General features: G+C 41.5%; 1 protein-coding gene across 5 annotated transcripts in view; it reads left to right on the top strand.

Moving 5' to 3' along the window:
* The window catches only part of LOC138052990 (uncharacterized), a 21,750-nt gene extending 5,058 nt beyond the window's left edge, over window positions 1-16,692 (top strand). The window contains exons 1-8 of one of the 5 annotated variants that reach the window (XM_068899635.1): window positions 86-208; window positions 9,023-9,724; window positions 10,742-10,836; window positions 10,959-11,112; window positions 13,295-13,358; window positions 13,510-13,778; window positions 14,728-14,887; window positions 15,697-16,692. In XM_068899635.1, the coding sequence (XP_068755736.1) occupies window positions 9,044-9,724; window positions 10,742-10,836; window positions 10,959-11,112; window positions 13,295-13,358; window positions 13,510-13,778; window positions 14,728-14,887; window positions 15,697-15,875 (1,602 nt within the window). In that variant the 5' untranslated portion in view covers window positions 86-208; window positions 9,023-9,043 and the 3' untranslated portion in view covers window positions 15,876-16,692. Of the gene's footprint in view, window positions 1-85; window positions 209-2,458; window positions 2,477-2,867; window positions 3,004-4,563; window positions 4,660-9,022; window positions 9,725-10,741; window positions 10,837-10,958; window positions 11,113-13,294; window positions 13,359-13,509; window positions 13,779-14,727; window positions 14,888-15,696 lie in introns of those variants that run through there. The other 4 variants (XM_068899640.1, XM_068899636.1, XM_068899638.1 and 1 more) reach the window with 4 other exon arrangements.
* The last annotated feature ends 1,300 nt before the right edge of the window (window positions 16,693-17,992 follow it).

Below are 17,992 nucleotides of genomic sequence, written 5' to 3'. Positions count from 1 at the left end.
TGGTCAAAATCTCGTTCTGCTTTAATAAGTTCGTGTCACTCAAACTTGGAGCGGCTTATTTAAGAAACGAATTGGCGATAAAGATATATTCATTTTTTAATAACATACAATCGGGGTTACGTTCATTACTATATTATTTCAAGGTGTGTGGGGAGCTGCCTGCTGAAAAAATCGAAAAAAAAACGCTGAAAAGTTGACTTAATTCAAGGTATTTGAAGCTTTTTTTGTAATATGATTAAGTATTATCTTAATATTTCGCCTTTGAGAGATCCCCACGATAAGCTTCAGTGCCAGCCTGATACGGAAAGTCCGACGGAACCAAGTTCTTGTCAAACCATTGAAGGTGACTGAGACAAGAATTTAAATTAACAAAATTTTCACGTAAGACAGACATTTACTGCCGTTAGCTCGAGTACGGTGTAACCTATGAAACTGATCCTAAATCGCATCTCTTTAATTTTAAATAAATTACAAGTTAGTCAGAGGGTATAGCTTTAAAATATGCCCTCGATATCATTTCGCCACATGGGCGAAAATTATTTCCTTAATTTTCTATAAGATACTATTGACAATTTTCACTAATATTCCAAACAAGATTTGCTTTTACCTGAAATTTCTTCACAAAACGAGAAAAATGGTGTTGAAACTTCAACGAAGGATGTAGATCCATCGACTTAACGACAGGTTACAATAGTTTATTGCTGAATCGAACCTAGTCGAATTGGTTTAGGAACTCGTTTGTTACATATTGTTACCTGCTAAAGATCAGAATAGCCATTTAATGGTTTTGCTACACCGTTTCTGTAATAATCGTATAGTTTTTAGGGCTGGTACCTTTCTCCGGCATTCTTCTGTATTGTCTTACTGTGACGGGCACCGTTGGCTCAGTTGGTTGAGCACGGGCTGTCACGCGGGAGGTCGTGAGTTCAACTCCGGTCGGACCAACACTCAGGGTCTTTAAATAACTGAGGAGAAAGTGCTGCCTTTGTAATTACATCTGCAAATGGTTAGACTCTCTAGTCTTCTCGGATAAGGACGATAAGCCGGAGGTCCCGTCTCACAACCCTTCAATGTTCATAATCCTGTGGGACGTAAAAGAACCCGCACACTTGTCGTAAAGAGTAGGGCATGTAGTTCCCGGTGTTGTGGTCTGTCTTCTGTGACGTATCATGGTAGGGATGGTAAATGCTCGGAGATATTAGCTACACCAAGCTACTCTAAAAATCCGAGGGTAAATAAAAATATATGATATGATATGATGACGGTGACGTGAACGAGAAGACGGCTGTGAGTTTTACGAACGGTGGGCACAAGATTTAGATAATTTTCTTGCAAGTTGCAATTTGGTGCACACGATTCAAATTCTGTTTAAATCATTGAACAGTACCCCGCGGACAACGACACAAGTAGACCATTCTTTCCCAATAGACCATATTCGTATTCTCAGTATTGGACTGGAACTAGCTTGCAATGGAGGCTAATGCGGGGAAATCTTTTCAAATGGAAATCAAATGGAAATATGTTCCCCCGCATTAGCCTCTAGTGCAAGCTAGTTCCAGTCCAATACTGAGAATACAAATATGGTCTATTGTTTTCTTATTCTTCGTGATTATGTAATTATTGAGACTGAGCATACGTAAATGGACTTCAAACGGTGTGTCTGATAGTATTTGCAGAAATAATACTATGAATCTCCCTTTTTTTTCCAAATATACCGCGATAAATACGTTGTCTTCGAAAAAATGTGTTTCTTTGAGTCTTTTCAATTGGCAAAGAGTAAATTCAGAGATCCTGCGGGACCAGTTTGTTTCGAGTTTTCCATTGAAACACGAAGGTGGGATAACCGCAAGTGAAAAGACCTCAGACCGCTTTCATAACCACTGGATATTATATGGGTAAACTGCTGGGGTTTATTATTTGGATATAATACAGGCTTCATGTTTTTTCCTCTTTTAAAAAACATTCCCTAGGAGGATTAAATTTTCTTGTTGATCGCTGCTAGATGATGGGGAATTATCCGCCCAAATAATTCTGAGCCGTGATAGTTTTGAGATAACGTGGTTTGATATCCGAAAGATAATGCATCACAAAACTCTTTATGACATCAAGTTACGAAGTGCTGTGGAAAAAAGTCTTGTCGCATTCTCTTTTATCTCTGAAACATTTAAACCAATTATTTCATCAATAGAGGGACGTACCAATTGTGGGGTGCTATTGAATTCAATTTAATTAAGTTTTTTCAAGGGGTATTACGCAAGGGACATCTTAGGAGCTATCGACTGATCATGGTGTTTCCAAAGTCAAAATACCTCCCCCCCCCCCCCCCCCCCCAATAAAAAAATTAAAATAAAATAAAATGCCCGCACTCTTCCCTGTCGATACATTTGTTAGCGTGTTTCTTAAAGTACTGCTACAAACACAGGGTTGGGCTTAAGGTATCAAATGGTTTTGACCTGCGAAAAAACATTTGCATAAGGTAAGGATGATTGTTCATCCGATTCCTGCATAATCTACGTCTAGTCAGTGATAATAGCTAATTTCTCACTAAACAAAGTAATGGGAAGTGCTCTAATTACTCCAGGAGAATTTCTTTAATTATCAGTGAATAAAAGAAGGGTAAATGAATGTATTATATTTGAATACAGGTGGAGTAAGATATTTTTCGTGTCCCTATTTCAACGATCGCAACTATATATTATCAAACCAGATCCTTTCAAGAAATATCCTGGTAAAGTAGCTATAGCTCCTCTGAATGACACGACAGAAAAACAGCCCTTATAAAACTGTATGGGATAATAGTTTACCATTAATATTTAATAGAAGACGTACTTAAAAGTGTGATTAAGTAATCTCATTCCAAAGTTTACCTTCGGTCGAGTTCATGCTTCCAAACAATTCAGTATTGGAAGTTCGAAGATGAAACTACTCCTTTAGAATAGAAGAGAGTTGACAAAAGAGCGTTGTTGGCGCCAGATATCAACAAGCCAACAGTCGGAAATTCTGGTAAGGTTTTGTAGTTCTTTAGTGGAGCAAAGCAGTCGACAATAGAACAGTCTGTTTTCGAAATGAAGTCATAGCAGTCGTTCGTTGCGGGGAAAATGCTGAGGAGTACTTGCCGTTAGCTTCACTGGGGGCCAAATTTCCGACACCAGTTAATTTCTTGAAACTTAACTCAGTTTTATTGCTTCATAGAAGACAATTGTACTATTGAAGCGATTCCATCTTAGCTGGACATTTTCGTTTGTAGAACTCCCCTACAAACCAGAAGTGACAAGAAGCTCTTATTATCTATTTCAATTGTGTACTTAAAACAATGTACAGTGTCGCATTGTACAAATGTCTAGAACTGGGTTTAAAAATTCCGAACCTAGTCGGTTCTTTTAACGAACAAAGGTCCCCCAATACTACTCACAAATAACCCTGTCCAACCCCACAAAATGAGCGAGCTTTTTGGCAGCGTTTGAGAAATTTTCTGCATTTCTTATTCTTTTCGCCTTTACATTCAGGCAGCAAAGTTCGGCAATTATCGATCGCGAACTATGATGTATACGTGAGTTACTAACAATTAACTTAATATCCCCCCTACTGATTGTCAGATGTCGACCAAAGTTACCGAAATTGTATCACCTATGTAACGACTTTGTTTTTCTGTCTTTTCGTTAACATTCTCGAAATTTAACTCGTCAAATCCAAGCGGTACTGGTAAGGTACTTCCATGTAAAATCGCAACAAGTATAATTTGGTAAATCTTGACCTAATATTATATTTGCGAGAAACAAAATCGAATTAACAATGAGCTATTCAATTATCATATTTTGACCAGCATATGGCTTGTGTTTGAGTAAATTCTTGTTCAAAAGCGCTTTATTCAACGAACGAGAAACCTGGTGGCATGAACTGGCTGGCTAACCATTCCACCCATTCTTTTCAGCTTCTTCGAAAATTAGACGTTAAAATTGCTAATTCCTTGAGAATCCCCGCTGACATCTTTGAAACGGTCGGATAAGGTTACCTGTAAAAATATCAAAACAGAAGACACAAAATTAAAAACTTCAACCTTTTTTGTTTGAATTTCAGGGGGAAAAACAGATTGTATTGTCACTTTTCGAAATGCGTGGCGTCTATCTTTTCATAGATAACAGCTTAATGTCATCTTGTGTGTTGGCTTAATTGGTTTTTTTCTTAATACGCAGTCATTATTCATGGGCGTTAATTTCACAAAAGAAGCTTTCTAATCAGCTATTTACCACAGTTACATCGCTAAGTAACGAGTTAATGCTGGCTTAACGGGCATGGAGAACTCCAATACCATTAAAAGCTCCCCTAATTACACTGCGACGAATAAGTTCACATTTTAACAAATGGCTTAATTTTCTGGTTTCTGGCTATCATCCTTAACCCAAACGTCATTAATTATGGTATTTCATTTTAAGAACTATCCGAATTATGGCGTTTGACAATGCACCGAAAAAGCTTAAGAGCCATCAAGAGCATTAAAGTCTTTGTTATTCATAATACGAATAAAATTATGAGAACAAATGTAGACCATTTCTAGGCAACAATATTTGCAATACGTTCATTCCCTACACAAATGAGTCGCTTCAAATTTGGGTACTTGTATGAGCAAATTACAGTCACCAACTTGAAGATAGAGAGAAGGTATTCAACATTTATTTTTTTTTTTGAATTTTCATTTCTTTCACTGTATGCGGTACCATAGGGTGAGGTGCAATTGGCCGGCTGGATTGAGTAACATTTACTGACGATAAATCATGGTATCAAAACTGAGCGATGATGAAAAATTCAATTTAAAAATTTGTATCTTGCACATGTACCACTGTCACTCGTATAATATAATCATAAAGTTGTTTAGGAGGGCGTTAGTCAAGCGTAGTGGTCACTAACAGCGCCTCTCATCACTGCAGACTTATGTGGGCTGATTTTCAGTGGATCTCAACCTGATTAGAAGTTTTCCGCCGGGTACTCCAGTTTTCCTCCCTCATCAAAATAGGCACCTCGCTAATTACATCTGGCTATGGTGTTTTGCTCCGAGATTTTCATTACATGGACCGTAAAGCGCTTTATGTATGTTTTCGGTCCATTAATGAAAAAGAACTAAGAACTCGTTCGTAATTAATTCCTTAACTGTCTGCAAAGAAGAACGACTGCCTGTTTATTCATTTATTTATTTTTTCTTCTTTCCGTAAGTCTTCTTTGGGAAAACGGTCATTCGAAAGAAAATAATTTTTTTAATTTGATTCCCCTGGGTGTTTTGTCGGGCGTCTTGCTTTCGTTTAACCAGTCGCTCTAGTGTCAAACATGATTCACCCCAAAGCAAATAAGTTTACCTGCCTTTAAGTTTCCAAATGCGCCTGGTATTTAGAATGCAAATATGGAAAGCAGTTGCTGTAAAATAATAGTGCGAAAAACTCTTTCCGAAATTTTGTATATTTAAGACTGAGATCTAGCATGGAGAAACTATACCGTAACGGTAAACCTCAGGCTAAAATTTCGTTTTCTAGCAAGAAAATTGAGACTGCCTGTGTGCGGTGAGAGAATTATGAGGATAGAAGGTTCATGTCTTGCGAAGGAGACATCGACGTCAGTGGTTATATTTAGGGAACTGAACGTCATGCGGATCACTCTCTGAATTGGTCCTTGATGGTCAGCGATGAATTCAACTTCACCAGGCCTTATAACCGCCAAGTGCGATGCATGGATGCTTTTTCAAGCAGGATTACCCCTCTGTAACAGACCCAGTGGACTCTTCATCCCCACCGGGTTTTCGGAAAAGCCGTCACTGGGTTGGCCAATTTCCCACTGGGTCGGGTTATTTTTGGCTGGGCCGGTTTTTAATACCGGTAGGTTTATTCGATTAAAAAAAAGGCCATTTGTCGAAAATAAGGGGTTTTCTATTGTTTTTTTCATTATCAGAAAATGCTTTATAACAGTTTTATAGTGGTTAAACTGAAGGAACTGTCTTAGTCCAGGGAGGACAGAAGAGTATCGCAGGTATAGTTTAAACTAAGTTAGCAAACTTACTGCGAGAGTCAATGTTGGATCACTCACCTTCCTGAGACTTGCAGAGGTCAGAAAACGGTCATCAAACTCATCGTAAACATGCAATGATGTCTTGATATCTGTTCCCTCTGCCTCTTCTTTGTCTACAATCTTGATATAACACGGTTTCTTGTGCCTCGTGATCACTTTCTGAAGGTTCACCATATTGTGTGCCCGCCGTGGATCTTTCCTCGTACATGTCTTAATTTGATTCATCTGATTGCAATGCTCGCTTGATGGAATCTTCAAATTGCTCTGCTATCTCCAGAACTTCGCTGTATGTTTCTGTTGACATCAAGAATTTAGTTTCGGTCACTGTGACAGCCTCCTCCAAGAATAAGGTCACTACCCTGTCGTTTCCATCCCGGAACACATGAGCAAATACCATGGACGCATTCTTCCAGTTGGGATCTAGGGGATAGCAAATGTTGTCATCATCTCGTGCAGTTTCAACAAGAAAGTCCCCGCGGACTCTGGATCGGGGGCCAAGACTTCACAGAGATACGTTATGGGTGATTCTCAACAGATTAAAAGGCAACCCATCAGTTCCACGAAAGGCCACTACCTCTCCCTCTTCGAAAACGTTACTGTTGACATAACTTGAAATATCATCCTGATCATGCATGACGGCTACAGCGACAGCGTCTTCTTGTGGAATCGTTGAGGGCGTAAATATGGAATCCTGTATGGGTGTCGCATGTAAGAGACAATGATGGTCGGTGGTGCTCCATACTTCCTCTTCTGGAAATCTCTTAAAGTTTTCATGGGTCGGGACTTGGTAGCCATGTGAATACCATTGTCATTAGTCAAGTTTCCTTTACATTCAAGCATGCTCACATACCCCTGACAAAACGCCATCGTCCCAATGCACAACTGCTTTCTTAACAAAGCTGGGTCAATGTCCTTACCATTTTCCAAGTTCGTCTTTACTTTCCTTAAGTTTTCAGTAGTGAAGCAATGTTCATGTCTCTGTTGGAACATTGCCCACATTGCTTCCGAAGAGGTCTCGTTTTCGTCGGGGCCTACAGTAGCATAAGTGTAAGTGGAGGACACCTCATCTCTTGTTCTCCTGACACTGACGTTTTGACACATGGTGCTACCTGAGGTAACAACAGGGATTACGAAGTGGAAAGCCTCAGTGGCCACACATTTGGAACACTGCAGAACTGTTGGGTTATTTCCTGGATTCTTCTCAGTGACATGATCATTTTCACATGGCCATAGAATCCCTCAATCATGCGCTTGCCAAGAGTGTTAACTTTGATTTCGCTTAGAATATTCACCTTTCCAGTGGTGTACTTGAAATACTCTGACAGATACTGTACACCATTCACAAGAGTTACGTAAAATCCCTCTGCTGTACGTGAAGTCATAGATCCACTGGTCATATCAAGTGAAACAGCAGCGGTGTAAGGTCGTATGTCTGTGAAAAGACACTTTAACTTGTCAGCTGCCGTGATAATATCTGGAAGTGAATCGACCAGTGTTTTGTTTCTTACAGAGGAATCGTGAACTGGATCAGATGAGCGAGTTCTTTCTGACACTAATTCCATTGATTCAGCAATATCGTGCCACGTTGATGGACCGGATAGCTGGGAAGAAAACAAACTTGTCTTTTTAGATCCAGCTGATCGCAAGGCGGCACTGGCAGCACTCGAGACGGTTTCAACTTGCACGGTTAGTGCACAATCTTGGCGACTCTTCAGAAAATAGACAAACGATTCCCACGTGGCTGAGCTCAAATTAACTTTGCAGTCGCTGTCATTTTAAATAAAGCTGTGCATTCGTTCGAGAAGCAGAGCGAGCGTTTAAGACTTTCGTCTTGACTAAAGCAAAAGCATTAACTGACTTTAAAGAAAACAAAAAGGGAATGTAGCTGTCGCTATTGTCTTTTCTGACAAGAGCAATATAAATAAGCTCGTGGTAATCACCTTTGGAAGGACGGTGAGAGACTTGTCGCGATCCTTTCCTGACTTACGCCGGTAGGTTTTACTTTTGCTGGATTTGAGCTTCTTAATTTTTTCTACTTCCCGTACATGTTTACTTCTTTTTCTACGTCGACCTCGTTTTCGAGTGCGATAACCATCAGAGTCCGACGAGGACGAATCGCTTTCCGTTCCAGAATTAGAACTGCTGGTAGAACTGCCTATAGCTCCCGCCATCTTTGACATGTTGTTTGATCGGCACCAGTCCTACGACCGAGTTGAGTGTCACATGGTTCAATTTCACTCCCCCTGCTAGTATTTTTTTATAAAACGGCTTCGGATTGTTGTTGTATTTTTATTATTTTTTTGTTCGTTTGCAAAAATACGCTGGGTATGTAAAAGTCACACCGAACAGTCACTGGGGAAGCATAAAAATGGCCAGGTAAAATCAAAATATTCGCTGGGTACCGGGGAGGCTAAATATCCACTGGGTAAGGGAAAATAATCCACTGGGTCGGGTTCCAGTGGGTCTGTTACAGAGGGGTGTAGGATTTCTTAAAGGTGTTAAGTGATGTTTATTTAACTGGCCCTTAAGCTTGAAGACATCTGAACTATTGCTGAAATGTGCTTTTCCTTTATGGATAGAATCTCAAGAGATAACTACGACCGTGTATGACCGAATTAACATATTACTGAGAGAGAAAGCGCCTCAGCGTTGAATGGCGAGTTCGTTCGTTTGTTTGTTTGTTCATGGAAGCAGGGCTGGCGTCCTACCTCGCCCGGCTCGCACCAATCTCACCCTGGTTCAATTCCCAAACTCGGCGTCATACGTGTACGTTGGTTGAGTTTGTTGGTTCTCTACTCTGCTCCGAGAGCTTTTCTCCGGGTACTCCGGTTTTCCCTTCTCCTCAAAAACCAACCTGCGATTTGATTTGCCTTAATTTGTTGATTTCAGTTTACGGTGTCCCAGTTTGTGCTCCAGCGCTAGAATGAGTAAACACTTACATAAAGTTTCTTTCCTTTCCTGTTTGGTTTAGGTTCTTCAGTCTGATCGAACCATGGAACTTTATCAGTTGGTCGTGTTTGCTGTTCTTCTTTTGGCCCATCAGCCTTTCGTTGTGCAGGGCATCTTTCTTCCTTGGTCAAGTAAAAAGAACGATTCAGATGGATTCACATTTCCAAAATCGATGATTGATTTGAATTTGGCACAAAATTCATCAGGAGGCGGAAAGCTTGAGAAGCTAAAGAACATAACAAGACAAGTGTCGGTCGATGAAAGATGTTTTAGCGAAGACAACATGCCCATATCTTTTGCGTTTCACAAGAATGTCCCGTACGTCTCTTTACACCCTGCTGAAAAACCTAACCTTCACATTCAAGGGATGTTCCCTGGTTTGCTGTTGGACATTTTGGATTACTGCTGTCCACTTGGGGCGAAAAAAGTTAAATTTGCCAAGTTATTACGCACACCAATGGAGGCTGAGAACCGTTTCATGAGTGAAAACGTGAACGAGTACGATTTTACGTTCCCAATTCACGCGCCTGCGACGTCCCGTTCTTTTCGAGATCACCCGTTTATTCCGCTGGTGCGGGTGCCAAGTGTGGTGTTCCTGGCATATGATGGGAACAAAAGGACGAGCAAGACTCACGCCATTGCCTCGACCATTCTGAGGGCCTGGCCCATCATGGTGTTTATATTGCTTACGGCCACCTTCTCCGGGATTATCATATGGTTCTTGGTAAGTAGAGAAAATGTGTTTCACTGCTACGCTTTGTGATTGGCTTGAAAATCTCGCGCCCTCTTTTCAGCCAGTCAGAGATGAAAGCTAATACTGGCTCGCACGATTTTTCCCGCACTTATCGGCGGCTTCATTTACCTGCTTCGATTACGTCATTTGATTGCCTGTTGTGATTGGTAGAAGTTGTACATTGGGTTGGGTTTGCTTTAGCAAAAATCGATTGAAAACGACTCACTGTTGGTTGTGAAACTCAGCTCTTTCTATACTCTAATTTTATTCGATCGATACGGGAAGCATCTTTATATTTATATAGAGGCAAATTTTCTCTAGCTGTTTGTGTCGTATGTTTTCAGTGTCAAGTAGCTGCGTCTAAACCCAATTTGATGCGAGATGTTAATTAGCGTCCATAACTCGAGCAGTGACGAAAAGACTGACTTACTCACGATTACTGACTATTCACTCGGTATACAATACTAAAGGTATAAAACGGAGAATTACCGCAGAGACAGAGAAGCTGAAGTAAACCAAACAAGAAAAAACGTAGAGTACGTGAGTCTTAAAGGAACCAATTTTGTGAAACTGATCATTATTATCCCCAAAGTGGCGGAACTAATTGTGCGTTGCTGGTCGTGAGTTCCTACGAGCAGGAGAACAAATAAATAGAGCAGGGCCGGCGCTCTGATAAGAGCGCTTGCCTCTCACCTTTGTGGCCCGGATTCGATACCCAGACTTGTCGTCACATGAGGGTTGAGGTTGTTGGTTCGATACTCTGCTCCAAGAATTTTCTTCTCCGGCCGTACTCAGGTTTTCCCCTTTCCTCAAAACCAGCTTTAGAATTGATTTTTGTACAGTATCCCGAATTAGTGCCTGAGCGCTAAATACACTTTTGACGCTTAAGTAAAGTCCATTTTTTTTTATACCAAAAAACCTTTGCTTCGAGAGACTGACTGATAAACGATTGATATAAGATTTCACAGGGCAAAATCAAGTTTATGAACTAATTTCTGCTCTTCACAGGATCATCGTCAAAATCCTCAAGAGTTCCCTCAGTCGTTTTTGAAAGGAGTCTGGGAAGGATTCTGGTGGGCATTGGTCACTATGACAACAGTCGGGTTGGTATTATTTTAAACGTTGCACAATGTCAGAGGGTGGACGTAATAATTTTCTAAGTGTTCGTTAATGTAAGCGATGTCCGCATTTTCCACAAGGTTATCTATTGTTTTTTTTTTGACAGGTATGGTGATCGCTCTCCCAAGTCCCTTCTCGGTCGCGTGTTCTGTGTTTTCTGGATCATCACTGGTTTGATCATCATTTCCATTTTTATTGCCATGGTAACAGCATCGCTTTCAGCCGCAACTCACCCGCACTTTCCAATCCATGGGTCACTGGTGAGAGAAAATATTTCTTTTCCGCAACCGAAAAGTATTACTTAAAACAGATATCTTTGAGGTGTCTTGGATTTTTTGAACATGTGGCCGCGCCGTTCGCAAATGAGGGACTTTACAATCTACGACGCGGTCGGTAACGAGAACACCACGGAACAACAATATCATTGGTTAAAAGAGAAAAAGTAATCGCGCTGCACGTGCGGCACGCAGTTTAGCTCAAATTCGTGCGATGCTCTGCACAACAACTACGTGAAATAACCAAATTTCTAGGTATCTGGTGACGTAATTCCCGCAACCGCGCGGCCTTATTTTCGAATTCAACATGGCAGAGGCGAGGTTAGATCTCGTCGGGTCTTCTTCAATGTTCATTCAGTAACAGGATATGTGGTAGACACGGAATGATCTGTTGAGTTTTGGCGATGGAAATACTGCTGGGAGTTTGGAAACAACACCTAAGGCCGTGCGCGGTTGTGGGATACGGCGTTAAAATTTTTCTTCCCAGTCCTCCAAATTACGTCAACAGATCTCCTGATTGAGGTTTGACGACAACGCGAACGTACAAATGTGAAGCTATAATTCTCTATTTTTACTCTGAAACCGCTCCTACCGATTTATTTTTAGGATACTTCGCCCATATTGTACGACGGGAACGAGATGGCCTAACCGCGAGAAACGGTTATATTTTCGCGCAAAGTTATATTTTCAGGTGACGTTGTTTTCGACGTCGCCGTCGCAGATCGCAAAGTCTCTATTAACGCTTCCAAGGATCCTTCTTCCCAGGGTCTCTCATTTTTCCAACCCCTGGGGCCTGGGGAGAGAGACACTAGTGTGGTCTGGTCAAATGTATCCCATACTTAGACAGAGCAAACGGAAAATTGATAGGAGAGGCTGCTAAGTACTGTGCGACTTTTTACTCCACGGGAACCCCACTGACGTGTTCAGTTGTCGCAGATAAACGTGACCAGATCGTGGATTTTTGTCACTAGGCGGCCATGCTGGTCAAAGACCAATAGACTTTGTACCCCGAGTCTCTAGTTGATGTGTTTGGTGGGTGCAAAACAAAAGTTTTCAGTCCCTTAGGCCTCAAAATGGTCGCTACGTAAAAAAGGCCCATACCAAGGTATTTCGGCTACAAAAAGAGCGGTGCCTGCGACTCCTGTAGACCTGGAGCTTTGAGTCAACCTCTAGGGGCTTCTTCGCATACTTTGGCCAAGTCATGTCGATGAGTCCCAGCCAACCAAGACAAAACAGTTCTCTGAGGCTAACTGTGCATACACAACCGTAATGGTACGGCGTTTGCCTGAATTAAGGGGCCCGTAGTGCCGTAGCGAAAGTGTTTGTAGATAGCTGCTTTCCAGTTTGACAACCAACAATAACTGAACGTGTCGTATAAAATTATAATTTGTAAATAGCAGAAGCTACTCATTTCATTAAACTGTCCGAAGGAGAGAATATCTCAGTGAAAAAATAGGGATAAAAAACCTCCCAGAGTAAAATAGAGAACCTAAGGCAAACATGAGACATCGGAAAGTAAATCAAAATCGGGTCACAAAGAGTAGAAGGCTCGAGCCATTGCACCCGCCACTAGCAGGGTTGTAACGAGGTATATTTTCGTGACTGATCCCATATTTTTACCCAAAATGTCGATCCCTGATCCCAAAAACGATGAGAATTGTGATCCCTGAACCTACAAAGATTTGATCCCCGATTCCATGAAAAACACTGCTGCTCCCGATCCCAGGGCTGTGATCCCTGATCCCGGCCCTTTTCAGGCCTTTGATTCCTGGGGCCCGTTTCTCGAAAGTCTGGAAACTTTACGGGCCATTTTCGGGTGTCACAATTCCCTTTGTATCTCAAGAACGGAGAGGATTTAAGTCGTCAAACTTCACGGACATGTTGAAAAAATGTTAAAAGATCGGCTTTTCAAAACAAGCGGTTGGCAGTTTCACAAATGGTTTTTCGGGCCCGAAACGTTTTCGGGACTTTCGAGAAACGGGGCACTAGGCCAGTGACGTATTTTGCGCGACAGAGATCTTGCATGCTATGAGTACTTTGCAGTTTGCTTTGAAATCCCATGTGCATTTGAGAAATAAATGCTTGTGTTATCTGCCATCTTGTGTACTAATGCGTACATGTCGACCAACAACATAACACAACTCTTTTTTCTTTCATTTCTAAATAGATTGGAGTTGTCAACGGAAGTGAAGAATATCAACTGGGAGTTTTGATGAATGCAGAAATGAAAAGTAACTCACTGGAAAACATCTTGATATTAATACTGTCTTCGGATACACTTTATGTTGTCAGTTCATGCTCGAAAGTTCTTTTTAAGCTACATGTATTCATCTTCTTAACGTGAGTGCGTTTTATGAAAACGTTTTGTCTATCTTTTTTCAGTATTTCCACATGTATACGGCATAACGGCAGCTTTGCTAAAGTCGGAGATAGATGGCGCATTTTTTGATAGTTTCATGATAACCGCTCACTTGGAGCTGATCAAGGATCATCCGGGACTCAGAGTTGAGCGCACAATCGAGCACCCAGTGATGTACGGCATGGCTTTGGCGGGAAATTCATCGCGTATGGAGGCCTGTGCGAGGCGTTATGCTGAAAACTACCCACGAAAAGTCTTCCAACGAATTGCCCAGCATTTGAAACCCCTAAAGGTTGCTATGGTGTATTTTAAAGAGATCTAACTTATGCAATTGAGAGAGAAGCCTGAAAAATCTATTTGAACTCCGTAGTTCAAGTCAGAGTTAGTGGAGGGGAACTCTGTTCACATATATGATATATATATATATATATATATATATATATATATATAAGATATTTCGTGTATGTTCTCTATCACGAAACTCCGTTCAAGCCCAGTGGTTAGGACGCTTGCCTTGACATCCGAAAATTCCCGGGTGCAAGACTCGTTCTAAACCACTCGTTCAATTTGTTCCTGGTAGTCCCCGGTTCAACTTCTCTGCGGCACTTGTAAATAGCCAACTGGTTTGCCTCTGGCCAGTTGGGATTGTTAACAGTTGCTGTTGTTACGTTCTGTCGTTTCGTTGATTGTGTTTCATTGACCCTGAAAAGCCCCTATGGGAAGTGGTCAATTAAGTATGTATGTATTAGTTAAACTCGCACTCACTAGCTTCCAGATAATTTGATTGCTGATATCGCACAGCAGCCTAGATTTGACTTCTTTCCCGGCAAATGTATGTACTGATGATAAGTTACTCATTTCACTGCAACGATGTCTCTTTCTTCGATCATCTTTTTGAAGTCACTGTGTTGGCAATTTGTTTCAAGTGGTTCTGTATCCTATTATCCGAAGCAAACAGCAATTCCCACTTTACAAAAACACATATCTTGTTTATCTTGTTTAAAACCTACATTAGTGGCGTAATGCACGGTTACCTCGTCCTGTAACTGTAGGAATATATTTGTAGCCGCAACTAGAGCGAATTGATAGTAATCTGTGCTTTGTCTCCTTTGAAAGCCAACATTTGACTTGATTTGCGTTAATTGTTAATTTCAGTTTACAGTGTCCCCGATAAGTGCTCTAGCGCCATAACGACTAGACAGTTAAATAAAGTTCCTTTCCTTTCCTTTCCTTTCATTTAGAACCCTAATGATCAAATCAGTCAAGAAGTGAAGGCAGCAGAGGAATTATTTTATGAAGAAGGAACATTTAAATTGATAGTGTACTGTGGAGTTGCCATTTTAGTTTTCCTTTCCATTGCTGGTTTAGTGTACGAGTTTGCTCTGAAGAAATATATTGCTGGTAAGTGACAGTAGCAGGGACCAGGGGTAGCAGGGATGACGTAGTGTTGAGAGCACGCGCCTCCTACCACAGTGTGGCCCGCGTTCGATTCCCAGATCCGGTGTCATATGTAGGTTGACTTTGTTAATTCTGTACTCTGCTACGAGAGGGTTCTCCACCCCCCCCCCCCTCCCCCCGCGTACTCCGGTTTTTCCCTCTCCTCAAAAACCAACATATGAGTTTTAATTTAATTTGGTTCCATCTCTGTACAGTGACCACAAATGGTGCCCTGCCCCCCCCCCCCCCTTCCCTCCCCAGCGCTTAATACACTTGACGCTTAAATAAAGTTCCTTATTATCATTAACCGAATCGACATTCAGGGGAGTAAGTGAAGGTAAAGGAATATGCAAGTTACACCTCTAAGCCTCAACTCTGTTCTTTTGCTCTCGCAGGCTTCGAAACTATTGTAGCTTGTATCAAGTGAAATAACATGGAATTTAAGCGAACGAAATCAAATATTGCTTTTTGTTGAGAGCCTGAGGGGTAGCCTATATTTGACTTCGTTCACGAAACCCACCGTCTCACGAATAAACTAAACATGGCCGGATAACGTTTCTTGAAAACACGAAGCTCGTTTATTTACTAGACGTGTTTAATAGTAAGCGGTGGCTTCTACGTGCTGGCTCTTGCAACTGGGCTGCTGGTTTCCTAACAATAACTGGGCTCGCAAAAACGAATAAAGGCAAAGACCGCGCGTTCTTGCTGTAGCCTTACGGAATGCAAACCGTATCGACTAAACGGGCACTAACTGGGAGTTACCTTTGTTACAGCAAAGCGAGCCGCCAGTGAGAACAAATATCATAACGTGGAGATGGCAAACCGAACAAACACTGACGAGCCAAGTCGGGAAGGCGAATTTGACGAGCTGCTGCAAGATTACAAATCATTTCACGATTCCTGGGTTGAACGATGCAAGAAACTTCATGGGAAACCTCTGCATGGTTGCTAGGCTACGACTAAGTACTACCTTAAGCTCTCTCAGCAGAAGACAAAGTTCAAGCAAACTTGATAAAAGAACGGGATACTTTGTGATGCCGTGCTTATTGAGATAGGGGTGCATCTAACTACTGCATTTCTAGATATATCTGAAGAATAGTGACTTATATTACAAAAAAATGAGTACCGTTAATTGTATGGCCACCTTAAGTTCCGTACAGCGGCGCACCATCGTCTAAAATAAACTGAATAGATTTATCGTAAAGAAAATTGGGGCCTGGTATATATCCACCATTGCCCCTAACTTTATTGACTGTAACTTAAGTGTTTGACAGAGCCTTGAAGAGCGAGGTTATTTCAGTGATGGGTTTTTACCTTGGTGGCCTGCCGCTATATTGGTTCACTGAAACACAAAGTTCGAATTAAAACTGCATCGGCGATTATTTGAGAGATTGAGGCATTATACGAAAGGATTGAGGATTACAACCCTTTCGGGGCCCCTGTAGGCGACTCTCAAAGTTTATATTTGACCTATCAATAACCTTTTTATATCTTATATATAGCTTTCTGCTGTACAATGGCTCAGATCACTGGAGTGACTGCTTTCTTTCAGCTTAATTATGGAAGGTGTCTTGGGGTGAATAATGTTTAATTTCGGTTCGTACGCTTGAACAGTGGAGCACACTTATCTTACTATATGTTTAGAAAAGTTGTAGTGTTTTTCTCGGTTAATCCTGTTCTTCTCTTGATAGAGAGCTCGCATTATATTTAGAACTACTTGGAATTGGGCTACTGATACCAGTAAATAAATATCACCGATCTTTAGTGAACAATGAGAGTACAATGATCCGTCATCGTCGGTCTTCAACAAGAGCGAGGCAAGGTTTTGTGAATTCAAGCATTTGCATTTTTCAGCGATGGACCAAGAGCAACAGAAGATTCGTGTTAGTTTTTCGAGATTTCCATTGTCAATACTCCAAGTCCAAGTAAGAACATAAGCACTTTTCAGCCTTGAATTCCGAAAATCCTTCTTCTTTTAGCAGACTTTCGTTAAACAAATCCTGCGCCGGCTTGAGATCCCTAATAGAAGCTTTTATCATGACAAGAGAGCGAATCCCCGTGCCCTTTGATAATTATTTGAAATTTATTTTAGATTGCGACCAGACAGTATAACCTCGATTTAACGAATCTCTATGTAACGAAGTCCACGTCATTACGAACGATATTCTTTGGCCCGGCCATAGTTACAGTAAAGCGCCGATCAAATCGAAACTTCAACATCACCCCCACCCCCGGGCAAACCCCGGGCATTTGACTGTCTTCTGTACCCGGGGAGTGGGGAATTTGACCTTTGCCTCAGTGGGGTGGGGAAAATTGAACCGGAAGTGTCACGTTTCAAATTATTTTGTTTTCGGGCGCCGAATAACAGCTATAAAACACGTGTGTGGACGGGATGGAAGAGTTTAAAGGAAGGGATGTAGCATTTGTGAGCGATTGGCTTACAAAAAAGATCTTTAAAAGGTCTTTATTAAAGACGACAGGAGCCGACGACGATTGTTGTTTAGCAGGGTATGACAGACAAATCCGACTATAGGGGAGGGCATTTGAACACCATTTTGGCCCAAGGGGCACGGGAATTTGAACGACTTCAAATGCCCAAGCTTTGCCAGGGGGGGGGGGGGGGGAGCTGTTGATGTTTCGAGTTGATCGGCGCACAAACTGTATGGAACAGAACAAGGATGAAGACTGCAACTATAGAACAACTTCACAGTTGCAGTAACAGCTCATTATAAATGCAAACACCGACACTATCGATACATCTACAGATGCGCTCCATCTTCTTTCTCTTGTTACTTCCATCAACTTCTTTACTTTTGAAGGCTTCTCGCGGTAGAAGCTATAAGTCGCCGGAATTTCCAGTCCAAAGCCCTTGTTTCTCCGTTTGGCAGCCACTTCCACTGAAATTTGCCCTCCGTGTTTTAAAAACAAGTGAAACATACTAGGAAGAAGTAATCGTTCAGATCCTAAAATGCTGGGTAGCGCAACGTAACATATGAAAAACAAGTCGAGGATATTACATGGCCACGCGGGGATACGTCGTTTTATCTTCGAGTGCTGAAAGTATCTCTC

This window comes from Montipora capricornis, chromosome 6, assembly GCF_036669925.1.
Source record: "Montipora capricornis isolate CH-2021 chromosome 6, ASM3666992v2, whole genome shotgun sequence".
Classification (NCBI taxonomy): Eukaryota; Metazoa; Cnidaria; class Anthozoa; order Scleractinia; family Acroporidae; genus Montipora; species Montipora capricornis.
Note: the sequence above shows the minus strand (reverse complement) of the source record. Positions and strands in the feature narration are given on the sequence as shown.